Below are 24,686 nucleotides of genomic sequence, written 5' to 3' on the forward strand. Positions count from 1 at the left end.
CATATGAGCAGTGTGGCACAAACTGTAAGTGCCAAATGTGGCAAACAAATGGGTGTTTGGGTACTGTTACCCCAAATACAGGCATCAGACATTAAAATATGCTCTCAAAAAGTGTTTTATTGGAAAGATTGACCCACAGAACCCAAGAATAGACACCAAATATGTTGGATAACTCCACATAAACCCACCAATATTTAACACCATTTGACCAAGACTGCGCCGCCTTAAAACCTCAAAATGTTGCCTTTGACCTGAAAAGTATGTTCCCCTAAATCCATGAAGCACAACGTTTAATATATGATGTAGGAGGGTATTACGACCAATAAAAACTATATCACAGTACTATTGCAATTTCTTTTGGGTTGGGCTTAGATTGACTGGCCTAATTGTTCAGTAGGACAGCATGGTAGGTTGTTCAGTAGGACAGCATGGTAGGTTGTTCAGTAGGACAGCATGGTAGGTTGTTCAGTAGGACAGCATGGTCGGTTGGTCAGTAGCATGGTTGGTTGTTAGGACAGGAAGCAGGAAATCAAGTGTCTCAGTTTACTTCTGAGGGGGGAAAAAACAACATTGTAAGAAACATTTAATTTTGTATTATTATTATTAATATTATTATTAATTGTTATTGTTATTATTGTCATTATTATTAGGCTATTAGTAGTAGTAGTAGTAGGCCTAGTAGTAGTACCGTAATATCGTAGACATGCAGAGCAGCATTGTCTGACCATCTGACAGGCATCTAAAGCTATATATTCACTCCAAGAATGTATAGCTATAAAACTAATTAATAATACATGTGACAATGTGTCATGTGAAATTGGTGGGATATTTCCAAGTGCACAAGCAATTCAAATTGAGCAATAAAAAATTATATAGCATGTTTACAATGTTAAAAGTTAGATGCTTAATCATTCAGCCATTATTATTATTATTATTTAATTCATGATCCACGTTTTTGTTTGGGATATATCTTTACTTATGGCTAGAATTAAAAAAGATGCATATATATATATATATATATTTATATATATATATATATATATATATATATATATATATATATATATATATATATATGTATTTTTTTTTTCTTCCCCCAGACAGCGTTCTTCTGACATATAGTGACACTTTATAGTTGACTAGACTAGCGCTGTTACGAATGCAGTCGTATTTCTTTTAATTTTCTTATTGGACGTGTCTCTGAATCGAGGCACTCTGTGCTTATCTGCTATTTTTTGAAGAGCCAAATGAATCTTAAAATGACACAGATGCATTCCTGGTCTTTAAAATGTCTTAGTATCATGGTCAAAACGTACTTTAACAGAAGCGCCATTTCTTGTCGCGGTTATAGTTGGAGGTGGTGGCGCACCAGCGCCGTCCATCCCTTCTGCCGTGAGTAGTACAGGCACGGTACTTCCTCCTTCTGAACCGGAAGGGGAAGACGCAGCGCTTTCCATTGGATGTAACTTCATTCACCTTAGCTTCTGCATCAACCAGTAAAAGGAGAGAAAAGAATTAGATAGCCAATTAGATAGATTTTTGCATCCAATGCTGTTAACTAAAATAAGTGGCCATTTTTGAAAACTGTTGCCTATAATTACATGTCCAAAATAGGCATGCCAGGTTGAACATTTTTAAAAATTAGGATCGGCTACATAATTGCTAATTGCGAATACCGAAGTCAAATAATGGCTGATATATCGACCAGACCACTACATAGACCTAGCTCTATAAGGCACAGGAAAAATGTGGGCTGGTAGCAGAAAGGATGTTATAATGTTAAGCAAATTAGGCTGTAGGCCTACTAAAACAGAGATGTGCACAGTGAACCAATACTATGAACATATAACTAAAAGAAACACAGTATAAATTACGACCACAATTACAACATGAAGTAAATAGTAAAAATGTAACTTGAATCCTCTTCGGTACAAACTACTGTACATGATAAGCGTCATGATGTGACATAACCACTGTTATGTGACTGAACTTGTAGTCCCCTGGTAGAAAAGTGATGTAATAGACTCACTGCAAGGGTTGTGACAGCCACAGGTGTGTTTGTGTGTTTAATTTATCATGGGGGTGAAAATATTTGCCCTGAACTGAAACCACGACACAGCCTTGCTCAGATCAGCAACAGAAAATGTGACAAAAACTAACCTAACAGCCAAGACCACATTGATGGGCAACCATAAGTTCACATTAGATGACATCATCTTGATAGCATGTGCCATTCCTACATATGATAGGTGTGTGTGCTGTGTATCTGTGTGTCTAGCTGTGTGTGTGAATCCACAGAGATGATTGGTGGGGTATAGCTTCACATGTTCCTCTTCTCGGACGTATTCCGCTTCTTCATGTCGAAAAAACAGTTGGGGCAAGACTGCGCCACATTTATCAACAGCTGACAAATCTCACGCAATAATTGACAGGGTACACCTATTTGATTAATCCCACGTGGACGTAGGCGTAAGCTAATAGGCTCTATGCACAGCAGCCATATTGGAAGGAAATTGGGCCTCTTCTTACTTCCTTCACAGGTGTTACCAATGATACTAATGAAGGCTCTGTTCCATTAAGTGTAGCACAGTGGTTCTCAAACCTTTTAATTGCAAGGACTCCCATAACTCTGAGAGTGTACAAATGGAACCAAATGGACCCGGTTCCATTTGTACACTCTCAAGGGCCGTTCAAAGTCCCTAGATGGGTCTTTAACGTGCGTCAGGGGGTAAGGGATGTCTTGCGTTCTTTATGGACACATGCAAGGTCGCTCACGTTAAATCCGTTGGAATTATGATGTTGAGGCGTCGTACACCTATTAATCCACTAGATGGCAGTTGCAAGCTATTAAAGGTGTAGTGAAATGAAAAATATGTTTTTCACACTTTTAAAGCATATCCGTGGTCATCATATGGGCATACCTACCAATAGATGCCAAAAAAAAAGCAAAAAACCCATGTTTGTGTATTTTTACATCTAAAAAGCCAATCTTAATTACTTCCTGTAAACGAAAACGTGCTGCGTGATGACATAACGCAGCCTTCATGAATATAAATGAATCTTGATTACATGCACCTGTTTGATTCCCATAGCTGCACGTTCTTCAAACACAGCTGATTTTAATTGCAGAGATACTCCGTTTTGAATCTCATGGAAGATGAGTGTATTACTCATTTTAAACTTCATCTACACACTAAAATATGTATCTGACAACATTATAGGTTAGAAATAAGCCAGGTAGTAGCAAACGTGCTTCACTGGCCGTCTCTCTCTCACTTGTAAACAAACACTAGCCGTGTTGTGCACGGCTGAAGTGATTGAGATCCAACGTCCCATAGCCTGAAGGGATGGGACCTTCTGATTGGTTTAGAGTCGTTGAGCTGACGTTTCAGGCTGAACCTTCAAAATAAAATGACCGAAAATGTCACTTCACTGCGTCTTTAAGTGTTGCCATGTCCGCTTATTAGAAGCGACTTTGGGCTTATTTTTCTGTAAAGTTGCTTGTAAACAAACAAGCATTTTTTTTTTGGTGGTTGCGGTTTTATTTGGGCTTGTTTCTAAAGTGTAGTTGCTTATTTGGGCCAATTATTATTTAAACCTTGATTCTCAAATATATATTGTAGATCTGCTATTTTCATCTGATGTGGCCTAGTCGATTCTTTTGGGCTTGTTTTCATAAACCTGGTTGCTTATTTCTCTCACAAAACCATGGCAACAGCGCTATGAAGCTAGCATTGTAGCATCTAGGCAAAACAACGCAATAAAAGACACAAACTAGTCCACAAACTAGACAAAAATAATGGTTGTCTACAAAACGTGAGTTTCGACCCCTACTGCACTGTGCTATATTATTTGTGTGTGTGTGTGTTTAGGGAATGGCTGGGTTCATTTTGTCACAGACCGTGGATCGACGGGTCGGGTATTGGTCTGAGTAATTAAGTACATTTACTCAAGTGCTTCCACCAACGTGGGTCTTTTTTTGGAGATGGCCCAAGGAAAACCTTTTTTCCGTATACTGCCAACAGGCGCCAAGGGTACTACAGGCAACGTACACATCGGCCTGGCGGTGAATGTTGATCGCACGGAAGGAAATACTGGAGCCGCAGGTGACGGAGGGGGAGACTAAACCAACAACCTAAGGAGCGCCGGCGCTCGTTATGTCTCCTTACGTCCGACTATAAATGATACTTCAGAGTTACACGCCCGCAAGGGGCCATTTGGAACCCCCTCAAGTGTTTCCAGTGAGCCAACATGCACCATAACTCTGTTTGACCAGAATGGAACAGAGCCTTAATTAGTATCATTGGTAACACCTGTGAATGAAGTAAGAAAGAGGCCCAATTTCTTTCCAATATGGCTGCTGTGCATAGAGCCTATTCCTGGGCTAACATCTAAGCTAGTTTGTACGTTCCATTGATAAATGAGGGCCAGTATGTTTTTTATTTAGTCATTTTCCTCTCCTTTTCCTTTGTTACCCCCTGGTGGGCCATGTGACTCACTGCAGTAGAGCTTGTTGACACGGGCGATGTCGTTGGTGTTCATTTCTTTGGCGCCCCCTACTGGCTTCCTGGAGTCTCCTCTACGAATCATGGTGGGGAGCTCACCATTCCGTTTGGAAAATGCATATCTGACAGACACACACGCACGCACGCACGCACGCACGCACGCACGCACGCGCGCGCGCACACACACACACACACACACACACACACACACACACACACACACACACACACACACACACACACACACACACACACACACACACACACACACACACACACACACACACACACACACACACGTTTATATTACTAGACAGCACAATTTTAGAACGGCATCCAAAATAGCTGAAAAAAATACAAAGCTCCTTTTGGGCACGCGCACACGCGCGCACGCACGCACGCACACGCACACGCACACACACACACACACACACACACACACACACACACACACACAATGAAGTCCCCAACACCAGATGTAGCGCCACTAATCACATCCAACCCAGATTTGGCACAAACGAGGGGTTGAATTAGTTCTCCTGCTATGCCACAAAAATGTGGAATGCCCTACCAAAAGCTGTGAAGGAGTGTAAAACCCTACTCTCCTTCAAAACCGCTCTAAAAGAGTACCTACAGGTGGCTGCAATTCAAAACTGGCCCCTGTAAAAGTCAAAACCTAGAGCACTATGTAGCCTGTGCATTTCAGCCATTTGAAAATAGCAGATCTACAAGCTCACAATGCGGCACGATGCGACGCATTGTGAGCTTGTAGATCTGCTATTTTCAAAAGATCATTTATACATTTGAAAACTGGTGAAATGGGGACATTCTGCATAATAAGTACTTTCTACTTTTGGTACTTTGAAGTACATTTTGATACCAATACTTTTGTACTTTTACTCAAGTGAATTTTGAATTCCGTACTTTCTCTTGTAACAGACTATTTCTACATTGCAGTATTGATACAATACCTTTACTTAAGTAAGAAATGTGAGTACTTTTTCCACACTGCCCCGAAAGCACGCACGTATGCACGCACGCACACGCACACACACACACACACACACACACACACACACACACACACACACACACACACACACACACACACACACACACACTAACCTGCCATACTGCATAACAGATGTGAAGTCGTAGCGAGTGCCTAAGTTGTTGGTAGCCACCTTACGGAAGTTGTGCTCCTGTCCTGTAAGAGAAGCAGAGTCGACCAACAAGAAGACAGACAGAGCACATACCACCAGAACCAATCAGACAACAGAGCACATATCATCACATTTCAAACGAACCAATCAGATGATCACATATTATACAAAGTATATAATAGATTTTTATCCACATTAACGCTGACATCCCTATCGTGGGTAAAACTTTTTGTGGTTTTATTTTTTTCTGGATGGCGAGGAGCACTGGTCTGGGTTCACTAACTCGACATACCGTTTTAGTCGCACCACAGCAATTATTTGCAGTCGCATAAATGCTCCCGATTATATTGTTTTGGTCGCACAAATTTACCCATTCAATCCGGGAAAGCATCTGTGCCATTTCATACTTTGGCTATTCAAAAAATATGTTTAAAAAAATGTGAAAAAAATGCAAATCTTTGAATATATGCGTTTTTTAAAGCAAACATTTTTTAACTCAAATATTTGCTTCTGGGGGTTCCCTGGAACAACATATTTTGAGATGAGGGGGTACATATCAATTTTGGGGGTCCTTGACATGAAAAAGTTTGAGCACCACTGATATAGATGATATTTTTAGAATCGGGTCAGGTCTTAATGGGTTGAATCTCAGGTGAACAAAACGGATGCAATTTCCAGCCCTGGTTACAGTGTTGATGTATGATAATTATCGGATTTATATACAATCTTTTTACCCACTTTACGATGAACGATCAATAATTAAAAAAAGGCCCAAATATACGTCAATTTCGCCATATCACAAAAAAGTTTGTGAATTTACTAGATTCCCTTCAGGATCTGGTTTGGCTTTTCAAAATAAGTCATTAAATCAGTAAATCTGACCATGGATCTGTACACCGGTCTCGTCTTTCCAGTCCAGTTCAAGGCTTTTATTTGTCTAAGGTCCAGGAAGTTGCCGGATTCCACACCATATGAGATGCGTTTTTTCCACGTAGGAGTCTCAAACAAGGTTGTTTCTTACAATAAATACGCTATTTTTTGGGTGAAATTACATATTTACACCTGTGATATCTTTTTTTGGCTGTGTAAGATAGTTTTCTTTCAAATGTCATACTTTTAATTCTCCGGTACGATAATTTAAGATTTCCCATCTGGCAACACTGCCTGGTTACCTGATACAATGTTCCGGGAGACGACTTTGATGTACTTGTCTCTATCGGAGCGGTTCTGTTCGTGATGGAAGCCCAGAGCGTGGAGAACCTCGTGTTGGATGGTGCCCTTATAGATACACCCCCTTCTCTGTAGAGAAATCTCCTGACGGCCTCCCTGACGCCCGACCATCGACCAGCACCTACAGTTTATAATGTTACAATGTTACATTATTACAATGTTACATTGCACGACCAGCACCTACAGTTTATTATGTTACAATGTCACAGTATTAAAATGTACAACCAGCACCTACAGCTTATTATGTTATAATGTTACGTTATTACAATGTTACAATGTACGACCAGCACCTACAGTTTATAATGTTACATTATTACAATGTTACATTATTACAGAGTCTCTGTAATAATGTAACATTATCCAGAGTGACTTACAATAAACAAGGTAAACACATACAGTACATATATAGAATGCAGAGAGACAGTGTAGTGTCTCAGTAAACTATAGGATCACAGGTAAACTAAGAGCCTAGCGCCTTTCGGAACCCTGTATACCTTTTTTGTAGTTGGGATGCTGACGGTATCCAGAGAGTAGTACCATTGGGTGAATGAGAGAAGCCATTGACTTTCAAGGAACGCTGGATAGCGTCATCATACCAAATACAAAAAAGGTATAAAGGGTTCTGAAAGGGGCTAGCCAAGAACCTAGCATCAGTCTAAACAATCTACTATCAATGTGTGTGTGCGTGTGCGTGTGTGCGTGTGTGTTTACTAACCCATTCCCAGAGAATATCTCCACATAGTCTCTGTGATTTTTCCTCCACACAAACTGGATGCATGTTGATTTATGGAAGGCGGCCAGCGCGTTGATGATGGTTTTACGCTCCTGTTGGCCTGCAGAGGGAGACAAACTCAACCACTTAGTTCAGTCACTCTTTTTTTTATTATTATTTTAGTTTTTTGTTTTGATGGATTGAATACTTAATTAGTCAGAAATGTAAACAGCATGGAGGTACAGTAAAACATTTAGGCTAAAAGGATAACCCTAACCCTAACACAAACAAGACCTGGGGACCTGTTTCCATTGTGGTTCTATGCATTCAATCTTGAATGATGCTCATATTAACCGTAGGAAGTATTAAGTTGTTTTTTTTATTTTCACATGCGTTCCATACATTCCAAAGGGCTGGACCACACATGGACAAAAGACATCATCAACTTGTGACGGGTGTTGTCCCGCTTGAGTAAAAGATGAATGATTTCTATAATAAGCAAAGTATTTAAGGTGTTATTCATTTTAGTTATGGAGAGTAATAATAATGTATTAAGGCATATAAGGCTTATTAGCCAGGGATCCTTTTAATAATCTTGTTAATAAAGAATTAAATTAATCAATCAATCAATCAATCAATCAATCAACCAACCAACCAACCAACCCACCAATCAGAACGTACTGTAAGAATTAGATCTTATCTTCACAGGGACTATAACTTTGCCCTTTTTGTTTCTGGGCCACCGACATCCTTTCTTTGTGCACGGAGATGCATTCCTCCCGGATGGCATGGCGATGTCACCAAACATGAGGTGAGGGCCACCTCTGGCACTACCTACACACACACACGCACACACACGCACACGCACACGCCAACACATACTGTATGATATATACACAATGATACATTTGTATTATAGGACATGGATTTCATTGCTACGGCTGTTAAAGATGGGGTGCCGTGATTCCCCCCCCTAAAACATAATCATCAGGTATTATGGTTATACTAGGAGGAAGATTTTTTTCAAAAAAGTGAAACAGAAATGGTTAAAATTATGTTTTTATGTGGACACGCCTCCAGTTCATTAAGTATACCTGGTTCTCAAATTAGCACCTCCTCCACCACCTTAGCACCACCCACCTGTCCTAGTCCCCCCTCCTCCTCATGCCCACACCTGTTGTGTTATGATAATGAGGGGGAGGGTATGTTTTTACTATGTCACTAAAGGGCAGTTTTTCTATTGGCACGTTTGACCCTCAAGGTTTCAGCCTCCAGGAAGAAACTCAAAATAGTCAGAGAAGATATAAAACACCATGAAACCACCACCGGGGGACTTAATGAAGTTCTATCAACCTCATAGACACATGAAAAACAGAAAAAGTGCAAAAACATGGCACCAGCTCTCCTCCAGACAGCCATGTTGGCTCCTCTAGGCTCACTCACCCAGGTTGGAGTTTGCTTTCTCAATAATATCACCCACATCCAGATCTTCACCTGGATTCATAGAAACACACAGACACAGTTATAAACATAATGATAGAAACACACAGACACAGTTATAAATATAATGATAGAAACACACAGACACAGTTATAAATATAATGATAGAAACACACAGACACAGTTATAAATATAATGATAGAAACACACAGACACAGTTATAAATATAATGATAGAAACACACAGACACAGTTATAAATATAATGATAGAAACACACAGACACAGTTATAAATATAATGATAGAAACACACAGAAGACAGTTATAAATATAATGTGATGTATTACGAACAGCATCTGACATGTTGATGTTATGATGTTTATAACACGTTATAACGTGGTGATGTTATGATATAACATGATTTTATATCATGATATATTATAAAGATCTTACAGTATACGTTATGATGTTTAGACTCACCAGTAACATCCTCTTCCATGTCTCTAGTAGCTATATCCTGCAAAACAACACACACACACACACACACACACACACACACACACACACACACACACACACACACACACACACACACACACACACACACACACACACACACGTTTAGACCTCAAAATACATTTTTGGTAAAAAAGAAGAAAAGAAAAAAAACCCTAGGGGTCCTCAGAGTTACTACAGGGGGTCCGACAAATCTTAGTGAGATAGGAACAATTTATTCTTCTTTTAAATCAACCACTTGAACCCCAGCATCCCTATTCTGAGGGGAAACATTTGCCAAAAATTGCAAATCTACAAGCTCACAACGCCTCGCGCTGCTACGCATTGTGAGCTTGTAGATCTGTTACCCAAACAGTGGGTCGGCACCGTGTGGGTCGCAGACATAATTTATTTAGTACCAAAGATTAAATATGATCTCATGTTAATGTGTATTTTCAGACATTTAACCACTTAAACCCTCAATACTTGAGGGTAAAACTTTCCCTCTACACCAAATCTGTCAAGAAATCTGTAAAAAATGTGGACAGCTATTTTCTGTGAATGGTTCCTTCAGAATCAAGTGGTTAATGTAATAAAAAGGTTCTTATCATACAAAGATTTAGCGCCCCCCCCCCCTGTAGTAACTCTGAGGACCCCCTAGGGGTCCCAGACCCCCTGTTGAAGACCCCTATAGGTTAGAGAGTTCCAAAACGTCATCGCCACGTACATCACTGTATTCCTCACTGCATTCGTTCTAGGCTTAGACTGTAAAAATGTCATATTTGTACATAATATATACATATCTCTGCTGTCGGGCAGAAACCAACTATGTCCAATATATTAAAGTATCAGGAAATGAAAATGAACACAACACTACCTCATCAATGTCGGTATGGTGACTTTCTACATTGTCAGATACTTGAATGTGTCCTTATATTATTATCACTTTACCCTAATACAGCTCAAGTGGAGTTAGGAGGTTTTTGACCATTAATATGGAGATAGTTGTTTTGTCCTTCATTGATTAAAATGATCAAGTTAGGCGGGAAAAAAAAACGTTTGAGTTAGGAGGTTTAAACGACAGTTCGAGGATCCAATGGAGTTAGGAGGTTTAGTCAGAAGCGACTTTTAATACTTTTCATTGGTTCTATATTTGTAAAACCCACACACGTAAAGGGTGTTCAATTGCACTGATTGATTTATTATATGTTTGCTGTCTGAATAATATCACCCACAGATCCCAGATCTTCACCCATATCTTCAGTGATGAGGTCATCTGGATTCATATAAACACACAGACGCAGTTACAAATATAACATGATGTATTACAGTATGAAGAGCATCTGAAAATGCTGATGTTATGATGTTTATAACACGTTATAACATGGTGATGTTATGATATAACATGATAGCATATCATGATATATTACAAAGAGCATACAGTATAAGTTATGATGTTTAGACTCACCAGCATCAACCTCTGTGTCTATAGTAGCTGGATCCTGCAAAACAACACACACACACACACACACACACACACACACACACACACACACACACACACACACACACACACACACACATTCCACACAATCCCACATTTTCATAGAAAATATCATGTGTAAACAAACAAACAAACATCATTAATTTACACATCACTGATGAAAGTGCTGATACTGTGCACGTGTGCATGTGCGTGTGTGCGAGCGCGTGTGAGTGTGTGTGTGTTCGTACCATAGGCAGTGCATAGATGGTTCCAGTCAGAGACAGGAGTATGAAGACAAGAAGTGAAGTCATGATGATTATAAACCTGAATATAGATAAGATATAGGAGATAAGAGATTATAATAATAATAATATATACTTGAATGTGTCCTTATATCATCATCACTTTAAACTAATACAGCTCAAGTGGAGTTAGGATGTTTTTGACTATTAAGATAGTTGGTTTGTCCTTCATTGATTAAAATGATCAAGTCAGACGGGGAAAAAAACCTAAGTTTGAGTTGAGGATCCAATGGAGTTAGGAGGTTTAGTCAGAAGCGCTTTCTAATACTTTTCATTGGTTCAATATTTGCAAAACCCACACACACAGACGTAAAGGGTGTTCAATAGCACTGATTTATTTTGTTGAAAGTTGAAAAACTGAGATAGTTGGTTTCTGCCTGACAGCGACGATATCCAGTATATAGGCCATCAAGGCCCACCAAAATACACTAAATCAACTGTAGAGTTAGTCAACTAAAACTAGATTAAGACTAAAACATTTCAGATGACTAAAATATGACAAAAACTAAATGTAATATTATTCAAAAGACTAATGACTAAAAACGACATCACAATCTGCTGTCAACATTAAACAAGATTAAAACCGGGAAAGCATTTGTGTGATTTTAGATTTTAGCGTTGGCTATTCACAAATAGCAGATATACAAGCTTGTACATCTGCTATTTTAGATTTGTTTTTGAAAAATCTTAAGTGTGAGAACAACAGATTCAAAAGGCATTTTGTAAAAGGTCTTAAGAGTGGAGGAGAGCAGAGTAAATCTTACCTTGGGACAGGCACAGAGTGATCACCAGGTGCAGAGTAATCAGCAGATGTGTGTGTTATATAGCCTCCTACCAGTGGGGGGAGCTCCTCCTCCCTCTGCAGGGTGTGGAGCCTAAGGACAAGATCCACAAAGGAGACAAACAAACTGAATGAACTCAAAGTTGTGTACACAAAGTTGTGTACACAGCAGGTACACTGTCTGTCTGTCTGTCTTGATGTCATTTGATGCTTGATTGAATTTGTCTGTGAAATATTTCTTTTTTGTATTCGTTAATGATTGAGTACATTTATTTTTGCATTTCTCATAAGTTTCCACATTGAATGGAGTGGGACAATCGATTTTTTATATAGTTTATTATTTTTTAAGATATTGTCAATAAGTGTGGCTGATGAACTAGTTATTCTAGTGGGTCTGTATATTGAGGGTTAAAAAATAAGTAGAATAAAGAACAATACGAATATATACAGTAGAAGACTGGTTACTGTTGAGAAGATTAACATTGCAATCACCTAGTATTACACACTTTTTTACGTTCCTTACAATCATTTCAAGAGTGTGATAAAGGACATCGTTAAAAATTGAAAGATCCGACTCGGGTGTCTGTAAATACACCCAATTATGATGCTTTCACCATCAAAGGGTAAACAATATGGAATTTCCACAAACACTGATTCAACTGAGCTATTACCAAAGAATTGACTTAGCTCCTTTTTTCCCTTGAAATGAAACAGATTTGAAACATAAAGAGAAACACCACCCCCTGTTGAGTTCTTTCTACAAGAATGAATAGCATTATAATTTCCCAAAGGATAGAGACAGACACGTAATGTTATCATGAAGCCACGTTTCTGAAAAGGCCATTACTGAAAATGAGAAATTAAGGATGGGTATTATACAAGAAGGGGTATTCTGTCAATTGATCATCATTTTTTGGTATACTACGAATATTTAGGTGCAAAAAAGAAAAGGTATTAGGGCCTTTTACATGTACAGATTTTCTAAACTGATCATCAGTGTAATATTCACAAGATATTTTTTACATTTTTCAGGTCGTCATGATTTCAATCAGGATTAAAGAACTCTTCATAGATGACAGCCTTGTCTCGTGGGCAACAGTTACAGCAGAGAGTGGTGTGTGCGTGTGTGTGTGACCCAGGCGCACAGCAAGGAAGAGGCAAATGGAAGAGGTTAGACCCAAAAGGGTGAGTTTAACCACGGGTTAACAAGAAGGGGTAGATGAGGGGTGTGGGCTCCGCTGGCTGCCACCTCTCAGCTTGGGAGCCCTGTGTTTGCATTGTGTTCCTTGTTGGTTCGTAAGTGCCCTGTTGACTGTCTTGTCCTGTGTATGTATTCTGTATTACTTGCCTTTTGCCTGTGTCTATTTAAGCCCTGTGTTTACATTGTGTATGTATGTATTCTGTCTGTAGGCTGTGTATTCTGTGCCATAGTTTTGCATTTTGGGAAGATCCTGTGTTTGGTTAATAAGCTTTAAAGTTAATCTGTGTTATATACATTGTATTAATCGATACAAAACCTACAGTAACCACACACAGCTGATCTACAATCTGACGCGTTATGAGCTTGTAGATCTGCTATTTTCTGAACATTTTAGTACTTTTACTTTGGTACTCAAAGTATATTTTGAAGCTAAAATGTTTGTACATTTCAAGCTCCAAACCCCCCCCCCCCCCCCCACACACCCAATACTCCAACGCCACCCCAACTCCCAAACCACATGTCATAGCCCCCCCCCCCCCCCACCTATGTCATACTTTGACTATTCGAAAAAAGCCAATCTACAAAGTGATGCGTTGTGAGCTTGTAGATCTGCTATTTTGAACAAGCTTGATAATCTTTGGAAGATGTGAGTACTTTTACTTTGGTACTTATTTTGATGCCAATACTTTTGTACATTTTTGGCACACTACTAGTCCTACATAGCCTGGGACCAGATGAATCTGCCAGTGCAAAAAAATGAATAATTGCCCTCGAAGTCCTACATGCTTACACCTAGAAACACCATTCAAACTTTAAAATGTTCAACTTACTGTGGAATCGTGTGCTTGTACATGAATTTTTGAAACGTTTTGTCGTATTCAGAAATAGCTCACTTTAAAAGTTCAGATAATTATAATGGAAGTCAATGGAAGATTTTCGTACATCACAACTCCTTCATACTTTCACCTAGAAACTCCATTCACAATTTAAGGAGAACTGTTGCGCCTTTCTTTGTCCTTTTGGTGAGGATTAACTGCAGGTGCGGTGGTCTCGAAAAAACATAAAGGTGAACTGACAAAAGGAGACTCGCTCACTGCATGAGGTATAGGAAAAACTCCTTAGACGAGACTTAAAGAAAAATATTTCTTTATTTTGTGCCCATAGTGTGCTCAGTGAATTAAAAAGCAAAACGTTTTCAGTCCTCCCAGGACCTTCCTCAGTGCTATAATGGTTGGTCACAGACAAATACACTGCTTTTATAAGGTGCTTGATCACCTCAGCTCAGGTGCTGAGGATCACTACTCAAGGTCATCACCATGGCTACCATAGGGCGTGGACAGATCAATTGCAGACAGGAAAAAAACAGGATTACACATTTGTGTTACATTTGAATTATGAAGTTCACTAACAGTTTATGCATCCAGTCCAGTCATGTCAGCATTCTCTTGTTACACATTTTTGAAAAAACATTTGTTAAAACAGTCACATTAGTAACATTTAAGGATTTTTTGAAATAAATTATACAAATTAGTACAAAATACTATATGCAGGGTTCCTATAGGTAGCATTGGAGGGAAAGGTCTTCATTCATGCCACCCGGGTTAACAGATTGCAAGTAAAAAATCCATCTGGATTCAGTTTGTAAGAGTTTGGTGTCTAAATCACCACCTCTTCTGGATTTTTTAACTTGTTCTATCACTGAGAAAGACAGATCTGCTACAGAGTGACCGGCTTCCATAAAGTGTCTGGCAATAGGAGATTTAATGTCCTTGCGTCTGATGGCACTCATGTGTTCTATAATGCGTGTGTGGACTGGTCTGGATGTTTTGCCTACATACAGGAGATTACATTTACAGGAAATCATGTAGACTACATTGGAAGAACTACAGAAGAACTATTTTTCTTTAAGTCTCGTGACGTCTAAGGAGGTTTTCCTATACCTCATGCAGTGAGCGAGTCTCCTTTTGTCAGTTCACGCTTTCTATGGACACATACCTGAACGTTTTACTTTAAAATGTTTTGTTGTTTTTTAGATATTTAAAACCAATTTAATCCAATCAGAAGAGAGAACAGGATAAAGAAATGAAATTGGCAGTGAGGAAACATAAATGAGCTAGAACTACCTCTATGAGGTTCTTTCTCCTGATTGGATGAAATGGGTGACTCACCTGAAAATGTATTTTCTATTTATTAAAGAGCCGGACACCTGAACAAACACTCTATAGCAATGATTACTATTGGAATGCTTTAACGTTTGAACAATAAACATGTAGTTTAAATCAAGTAATCACTTATAGCATGCACGTTTAAGTCAAATCACTGATATTACTGAATAAAGGTAAAAGTAAGAACCTGTTTGAGCAGGAAATAAAACCACTCTGGGCTGTCACCATATATGGCCATTAGAATAAATACATAAAGCCATCAAATTACACAAATGACTCTGTATTTTGCTGTATTTTTGCTGGATGATGTAATTACCTCAACAAAATGCTATAGTATAAAACCTGTTAGGTACCATGGCTGTTTTTGGGGATCTTCTCTTTGACATAGATCTTTATCTCACAATCTTCAAATCTCCAAAATAAGGCCATGGCTTGCACCATACACCATTGCACCATTCATACACGACTACATCAACAAATCCAGTCAATCAGTCAGTCTTCCTTTTAACTGACTGTTGGTACAGTTCCTTATGCAGTTAACAAAGAAAGTCTCACAATATATATATATATAAAAACTACTGTATATAATTCAAGTAATACCAAAAGGAAAGTTAAATAAATAAAAAGTTAAATGCTACTGTATTTAACCACTTTCAACCTCGCATCCCCATTTTGCTCATGTCAATGTAGGTCAACATTTTCAAAAGAGTTTCCAAAACTTTCCAAAAGTAGCTACATTAGCCGATATCATCACATATCATATTTTAAAGAATGGTATAGTATACTACATGCATGTTAAGAGCGGAAACATGACATGAACACATTTGAAACTGGTGATTAGTTTGATTGTGCTGTAGTTTATCTATCCACTATTCACTGAGGGGGGGGAATTATCCCACAAACAGCCTATTGAGTTCTTGACAGGTTTGATCCTATTTTGTTGAGTTGATATCGTCCAACAAAATAATGGTCATGTTTGTGTAAGGCTTTATTGTATTTATTCTAATGCTCATGTGACAGCCCGAATGGTTTTATTTGCACCTGTTCATGCGTATTTCTGTTTCAAGACATAATGTGTTTATATAGGCCAGGGGAAAGGGTTGGGTCGTGTATTTTGAGGTATTATAGCCATAATCTATCGATAAGTCGATACGTACATGTCCCTGGGCTGAGGCACAGTTGCAAATAGCCATTTATGTTCCAGGCTATTTGACTCTCAACGGCTTTTCTAACCACGTTTAAACTTTCTTTGGGTAATTGGCGATCGAAAGAAAGACAAACAGACAGACAGACAGACAGACAGACAGACAGACAGACAGACAGACAGAGACAGACAGACAGACAGACAGACAGACAGACAGACAGACAGACAGACAGACAGACAGACAGACAAACAGACAGACAGACTCTGTATGTTCGGAGGTAGTCCAACATTTTAAACATGTTGCACAAAATTACAGCTATTTCCCAGATAACTAAAACATGGTGGTGGTGATTGGTAGATTGTGAGGATGCCTTCAAGGAACAGTGTCAAGAAATGTCCGGCAAGTTTACACCAACTGCTGGTTGCACACGCCTTCTGCAGAGCTTCATCAAGAAGCATGTAAAATCCACGCAGCTTTTGCTTGCTATGGAGAGCTGTGCATATTTAGTGGCCGAAGACATGACCAGCGCCGCAATGACATGTAGAAATTCAAACCAGAGACCTTATCCAGGAAGAAAGTTGAGCCCAAGGGCAAAGGCATGTGTTCAATGCTTAAGATGGCCTGGTGGGAGATCGTGCCATACTCTTTGGAGGAGGTCACACAGGTGATGATGACCTGTAAATCTTAGTCTTCAGTCCTAGTCTAAAAATGTTATGCAAGCTAGGAGTTATTCAGTACGGTCTGGCACAGTCTGAACGATTTTTACTATAGGGCAGTGAAAGGAACAGCTCCTTCTTACCTCCAGGCTATGGTCAAGGCTTACACCCCTGCCCGTCGTGCCCGACCACTTCGGTCTGCCGCCTCGGGGCGACTGGTATCCCCGTCGCTCAGTGGTCCTTCTGGCCGATCGACACGGTCACAGATTTTTTCTAATCTGGCCCCACAGTGGTGGAATGAACTCCCCACTGATCAGTGGTCAGGATAGCAGAGTCACTGCGCATCTTTCGCCGCAGGCTGAAAACCCACCTCTTCAAGAAACACTACCCTGACCCTTCCTCTTAGCCTTTTCTACTTGTTGTCAATTATTTTTACAAGCTCTTGTTTTATTGGATCTTGTTTATTTGATACACTTATTTGATTTTCCTATTTGTCTCATCTGTTTAAGAAAGTAGGTAGCTGATATATTGCACTTTACTCTTAGTTGCTTGTTTTAGAAGAGAATGCACTTAAGACTTCTGGTGATTAGTAGTTTTCTTGCCTACCTATGTTGAATGCACTTATTGTAAGTCGCTTAGGATAAAAGCGTCTGCTAAATGACTGTAATGTAATGTAATGTAATGTAATGTTACTCCAAATACAGGCATCAGACATTAAAATATGCTCTCAAAAAGTGTTTTATTGGAAAGATTGACCCACAAAACCCAAGAATAGACACCAAATATGTTGGATAACTCCACATAAACCCTCCAAGGAGGGCATTAGGACTAATACATATTATATCACATTACTATTGCAATTTCTTTTGGGTTGGGCCTTTTTTTGGCTTATATTGACTGGCCTAATTGTTCAGTAGGACAGCATTGATTGATTGATTGATTGATTGATTGATTGATTGATTGATTGATTGATTGATTGATTGATTGAATACTTTATTTAGATGTTTGCAGAGAAAAAGCACATGGAAGTACAGTTCCCAATACAAGGTCAACTAAATATTGAAAAGCCCAGAAGCCATTGGCTTGTTTCAAATGGGGTCCTTGTGTACTCAATTCATGGAGTATAATATGAGTATATATGAGTATGTATGAGGATAAGTATATAGCATGGTAGGTTGTTCAGTAGAGACAGCATGGTAGGTTGTTCAGTAGGACAGCATGGTAGGTTGGTCAGTAGCATGGTTGGTTGTTAAGACAGGAAGCAGGAAATCAAGTGTCTCAGTTAAGTTCTGAGGGGGGAAAAAACAACATCATAAGAAACACTTAATTTTATATTATTATTATCATTATTATTAATATGTATTATTAATATTATTATTAATTGTTAATTGTTATTATTATTGTTATTGTTATTGTTATTGTTATCATAGTCATTATCATTATTATTAGGCTATTAGTAGTAGTAGTAGTAGTAGTAGTAGTAGTAGTAGTAGTAGTAGTAGCAGTAGTAATAGTGGCCCTCAGTAATAGTGGCCCTCACTGACATATAATGATACTTTATAGTTGACTAGACTAGCGCTGTTACGATTCCGAATGCAGCCGTATTTTTTTTTCTTTTCTTATTGGACGTGTCTGTGAATCTACAAGATCTACAGATCTACAAGCTCGTAGCGAGGCACTCTGTGCTTGTATATCTGCTATTATTTGAATAGCCAAAGAAATCTTAAAATGACACAGATGCATTCCTGGTCTTTAAAAAGTCTTAGTATCATGGTCAAAACGTACTTTGACCATGATACGAGGTCCCATTTCCTGTCCTGGTCATAGTTGTTTGTGGTGGCGCACCACAGCTTTCCATCAGTTCTGCCGTCAGTGGTACAGGCAGAGTACTGCTTCCTATCGAACAGGAAGGGGAAGACGCAGGCCTTTCCATTGGTTGCCTCTGCATCAACCAGTAAAAAGAGGGAAAAGAATTAGATAGATGGCAGATTTTTGCATCCAATGCTGTCAACTAAAATAAGTGTCTATCTTTTGCCTATGGTATATTTGCTTGTATGCCAGGTTGAAAATTGTTACAAAGTTTGATCGGCTACATAATCGCTAATTGCGAATACCGAAGTCAAATAATGGCTGATATATCGACCAGACCACAACATAGATCTAGCTCTATAAGGCACAGGCAAAATGTGGGCTGGTAGCAGAAAGGATGTTATAATGTTAAGCAAATTAGGCTGTACTAAAACAGAGATGTGCAGAGTGAACCAATACTATGAACAATATAACTAAAAGAAACACCTTATAAATTACGACCACAATTACAACATGAAGTAAATAGTAAAAATGTAACATGAATCCTCTTCAGTATAAACTACTGTACATGATAAGCCTCATGTGACATAACCACTGTTGCACGGACTGAACTTGTAGTCCCCTAGTAGAAAAGTGATGTAATAGCATGTGCCACTATGATAGGTGTGTGTGCTGTGTATCTCTGTGTGTAGCTGTGTGTGAATCCACAGAGATGATTGGTGGGGTATAGCTTCCCACTGAGCATTTTTTGGTCTATTAGACGTCTAAAATACGTCTAAGGGGTAGGCTAAAACAGGACGTTGAAATGACGTCTATAATATAGACGGTCTATAAATAGACGTTTAAAAAACAGCTAATCAACGTCTAGGCTAAGCCTAGACCGCTAAAAAACTTTCACCAGTAGACCAATTATAACCCTGTTTTAGACGGACGTCTAATAGACGACTATTGCTCAGAGGGTTCACATGTTGGAGAAGTTACTCTTCTCGGCCGTACTCCGCTTCTTCATGTCGAAAAACAGTTGGGGCAAGTGTACACCTATTTGATTAATCCCACGTGGACGTAGGCGTAAGCTAATTCCTGGGCTCAAATAAGTATAAATATAAATATTAAGCTGGTTTGTACGTTCCATTGATAAATGAGGGCCAGTATGTTTTTTATTTTGTCATTTTCCTCTCCTTTTCCCTTGGCACCCCCTGGTGGCCCATGTGACTCAGTGCAGTAGAGCTTGTTGACACGGGTGATGTCGTTGGTGCCCATGCCTTTGGCGCCCCCTACTGGCAGCGAGGGGTCTGCTTTACGAATGATGGTGGGGAGCTGACTTGATATGGAAAATCCATATCTGACACACACACACACACACACACACACACACACACACACACACACACACACACACACACACACACACACACACACACACACACACACACACACACACACACACACACACACACACACACACACACACACACACACACACACAAATATTCATTTATGTCCACATAATAAGAAGTACAGGATGTACAAAGGACATAAACACTGCCAGTGCAGTCAGATGAAGGGAAAACAGTTAGTTACAAAGCGCATGTAAAGCAGAGCAATGTTACATACAAAACAAAAGATGGCATACTTGTCGAACACAGCGGACAACAATCATGGGTAAAGGAAGCAACGCCTCCTCCAAATTGAGCGGCTTCCTATAATACAGTAGCTGATATTGAGCAGTACTTTGCTAATTGTTTAGCCCTCCTTTTGGAGAGGCCGGCCATTTGCAGGCCCCACACCACCAACTTGTGCACGTGTCCTAGACTACCAAAGATAAAAAACAAAAGTTTACATCTGTAGCCTAGCTGAGAGATGGTCTGCTCTAGCTGCTGATATTTTAGCACTTTGGTTAGGATTAGGAAGGCTTCCTCTAAGCTGTAATCAAAAGTACAGCCGACCTCGAGAATGAACACCTCCCTATGGTTTTCATTAACAACAATGACATCAGGGATGTTAGCTGAAATGTTAGAGAACACAGAATCATCATTACACAGGTTAAACATGCTCGGCTTCACAGTAGAATGCTTATACAGCATGATGGAGGACCTGAAAATAGAAGTGATATCTTTAGATATCAAATCCACTATTCTGTCATGCCTACTTATGTAGAGTCCCCTGTATACATGGCACCCATTTAAGATACTATACAACACAATTTTAGAACAGCATCCAAAATAGCTGACAAATAGCCAAAATATTGCAGATCTATAAAGCTCCTTTTGAGCACACACACACACACACACACACACACACACACACACACACACACACACACACACACACACACACACACACACACACACACACACACACACACACACACACACACACACACACACACGAAGTCCCCAACACCAAGTTCCACTAATCACGTCCAACCCAGGTTTGGCACAAACAAGGGGTTGAATTAGTTCTCCTGCTATGCCACAAAAATGTGGAATGCCCTACCAAAAGCCGTGAAAGAGTGTAAAACCCTAATCTCCTTCAAAACCGCTCTAAAAGAGTACCTACAGGTGGCTGCAATTCAAAACTGGCCCCTGTAAAAGTCAAAACCTAGAACCTAGAGCACTAGCCACGATGCGGCGCGATGCAACGCATTGTGAACTTGTAGATCTGCTATTTTCAAAACATCTTTTATACAGTTGAAAACTGGTGAAATGGGGACATTCTGCATAATAAGTACTTTCTACTTTTGCTACTTTGAAGTACATTTTGATACCAATACTTTTGTACTTTTACTCAACTGAATTTCGAATTCCGGACTTTTTCTTGTAACAGTATTTCTACATTGCAGTATTGATACAATACTTTTACTTAAGTAAGAAATGTGAGTACTTTTTCCACACTCCCCCGCGCACACACACACACACACACACACACACACACACACACACACACACACACACACACACACACACACACACACACACACACACACACACACACACACACACACACACACACACACACACACACACACACACACACTCACCCGCCGTAGTGCATAACAGAGGTGAAGTCGTAGGGCGTGCCTAAGTTGTTGGTAGCCACTTTACGGAAGTTGTGCTCCTGTCCTGTAAGAGAAGCAGAGTCGACCAATCAGAAGACAGAGCAATACCACCAGAACCAATCAGACAACAGAGCACATATCATCACATTATAAACAAACCAATCAGATGATCACATATTATACAAAGTATATAATAGATTTTTATCCACATTAACACTTGACATCCCCATCGTGGGCAAAACGTCAAAATGTTTAAAAGCATTTTCATTTTTTTGTGATTTTCATTTACAATTCACTATGTGTTTTCTTCTGGATGGCGAGGAGCACTGGTTTGGGTTCACTAACTGGACATACTGTTTTAATCGCATCACAGCAATTATTTGCAGCCGCATAAATGCTCCCAATTATATTGTTTTGGTCGCACAAATTAACCCATTCAATCCGGGAAAGCATCTGTGCCATTTCATACTTTAGCTATTCCATTTCTTTTTTTGAAAAATCGTGAAAAATGTTGCAAATCTTTGAATATATATATTTTTTTAAAGTAAACATTTTTTAACTCAAATCTTTGCTTTTTGGGGTTCCCTGGAACAACATATTTTGAGATGAGGGGGTACATATCAATTTTGGGGGTCCTTGACATGATATAGATCATATTGATGATATTCTTTGACAGAATTGAATTTACTAGGTTCCTTGGCTGCAGGATCTGATTTGGCTTTTCAAAATAAGTCATTAAATCAGTAAATCTGACCAGTCCTTCAAGGCTTTTATTTGTGTAAGGTCCAGGAAGTTGCCTGATTCCACACCATATGAGATGCGTTTTTGCCACGTAGGAACAAACAAACAAGGTTGTTTCTTACAATAAATACGCAATTTTTTGGGTGAAATTACATATTATTTACGCCTTTGCTATATATTTTTGGCTGTGTACCATAGTTTTCTTTCAAATGTCATAATTTTAAGCCTCCGGTACGATAATTTAAGATTTCTCATCTGGCAACACTGCCTGGTTACCTGATTTAATGTTCTTGGTGACGATGGTGACGTAGTTGTCTCTATCGGAGCGGTTCTGTTCGTGTGCGAAGCCCAGAGCGTGGAGAACCTCGTGTTGGATGGTTTTCTGATAGATACACCCCCTTCTCTGTAGAGAAATCCTCTGACGGCCTCCCTGACGCCCGATCATCGACCAGCACCTACAGTTTATAATGTTACAATGTTACATTATTACAATGTTACGATGGACGACCAGCACCTACAGCCTATTATGTTACATTATTACAATGTTGCGATGTACAACCAGCACCTACAGTTTATAATGTTACAATGTTACGTTATTACAATGTTATAGTGTACGACCAACGCCTACAGTTTACAATGGTGACCAGCGGAACCCTGTACACCTTCTTTGTATAGTTGGTATGCTGACGGTATCCAGGACCAGAGAGTGGTACCAGTGGGTGAATGAGAGAAGCCATTGACTTTCAAGGAACCCTGGATAGTGTCATCATCCCAAATGCAAAAAAAGGTATAAAGGGTTCTGAAAGGGGCTAACCAAGAACCTAGCATCAGTCTAAACAATCTACTATCAATATGTGTGCGTGCGTGCGTGCGTGTGTTTACTAACCCATTCCCAGGGTATATCTCCACATAGTCTGCGTGATTTTCCCTCCACACAAACTGGATGCATGTGGATTTATGGAAGGTGACCAGCCCTTTGATGATGGTTTTACGCTCCTCACTGCCTGCGGAGGGAGAAAAACTCAACCACTTAGTTCAGTCACTCTTTTTGTATTATTGTCTCCGCCAGGCCGAAAGGCATGGCGAGAGAGTATGTTTTACCCCCTGTCCGTCCGTCCGTCCGTGTGTGTGTCCTGTCTGTGTGTTAGCAGCTAATCTCCGGCACCGTTGGCCCGCTCGCTGCGAAACTGTGCATACACACTCCCTGGATGCCAATTCAGAACCTCTGCCCAAAATGTTTCACATGGGCCTGTTATAAGCGCCACCAGGAGGCCGATTTGTGCAAAACACATTTTTTGACTCCTACAGATTTTATCCAAACGTCATGCAAATTGGTACACAGTATCTCTATAGTCATGTAATCAAGCCGGATCTGTCCGATATCCCATATTCCATCCTGATTGGCTAAGGTTGGCATCCAAAGTTTGCAGGATTGGTCCATTTTGAACAAAATGCCTCAAATCATGAATGCAGCTTGCAATTCCTGTGAAATGTCACACGCACATTCCCATTAGGCCAAAGAAGAAATGGCACCCTTTTCACATTGGCCTATTATAGCGCCACCAGGAGGCCACAATAACGTACCTGACCTGGTGGAGACCTGTGCTCCGAGGAGCACTTTTTCTAGTTATTTTAGTTTTTTGTTTTGATGGATTGAATACTTTATTAGTCAGAAATGTAAACAGCATGGAGGTACAGTAAAACATTTAGGCTAAAAGGATAACCCTAACCCTAACACAAACAAGACCTGGGGACCTGTTTCCATTGTGGTCCTATGCATTCAATCTTGAATGATGCT

General features: G+C 39.6%; 1 protein-coding gene across 1 annotated transcript in view; it reads right to left on the reverse strand.

Annotated features, from left to right (window-relative positions):
- Positions 1-233: 233 nt before the first annotated feature.
- The window catches only part of LOC311062833 (uncharacterized protein), a gene marked incomplete at its 5' end in the record, with an annotated part of 30,170 nt that continues 5,717 nt past the window's right edge, over positions 234-24,686 (reverse strand). Inside the window, 6 exons of the mRNA XM_084082052.1 lie at positions 234-549; positions 1,317-1,484; positions 4,500-4,627; positions 5,631-5,712; positions 23,165-23,343; positions 23,775-23,892. Coding sequence (XP_083938178.1) covers positions 1,318-1,484; positions 4,500-4,627; positions 5,631-5,712; positions 23,165-23,343; positions 23,775-23,892 — 674 coding nt within the window. The 3' untranslated portion in view covers positions 234-549; position 1,317. The remainder of the gene's footprint in view (positions 550-1,316; positions 1,485-4,499; positions 4,628-5,630; positions 5,713-23,164; positions 23,344-23,774; positions 23,893-24,686) is intronic.

This window comes from Gymnoscopelus microlampas (genome assembly GCF_963454915.1).
Source record: "Gymnoscopelus microlampas genome assembly, chromosome: 16".
Lineage (NCBI taxonomy): Eukaryota > Metazoa > Chordata > Actinopteri > Myctophiformes > Myctophidae > Gymnoscopelus > Gymnoscopelus microlampas.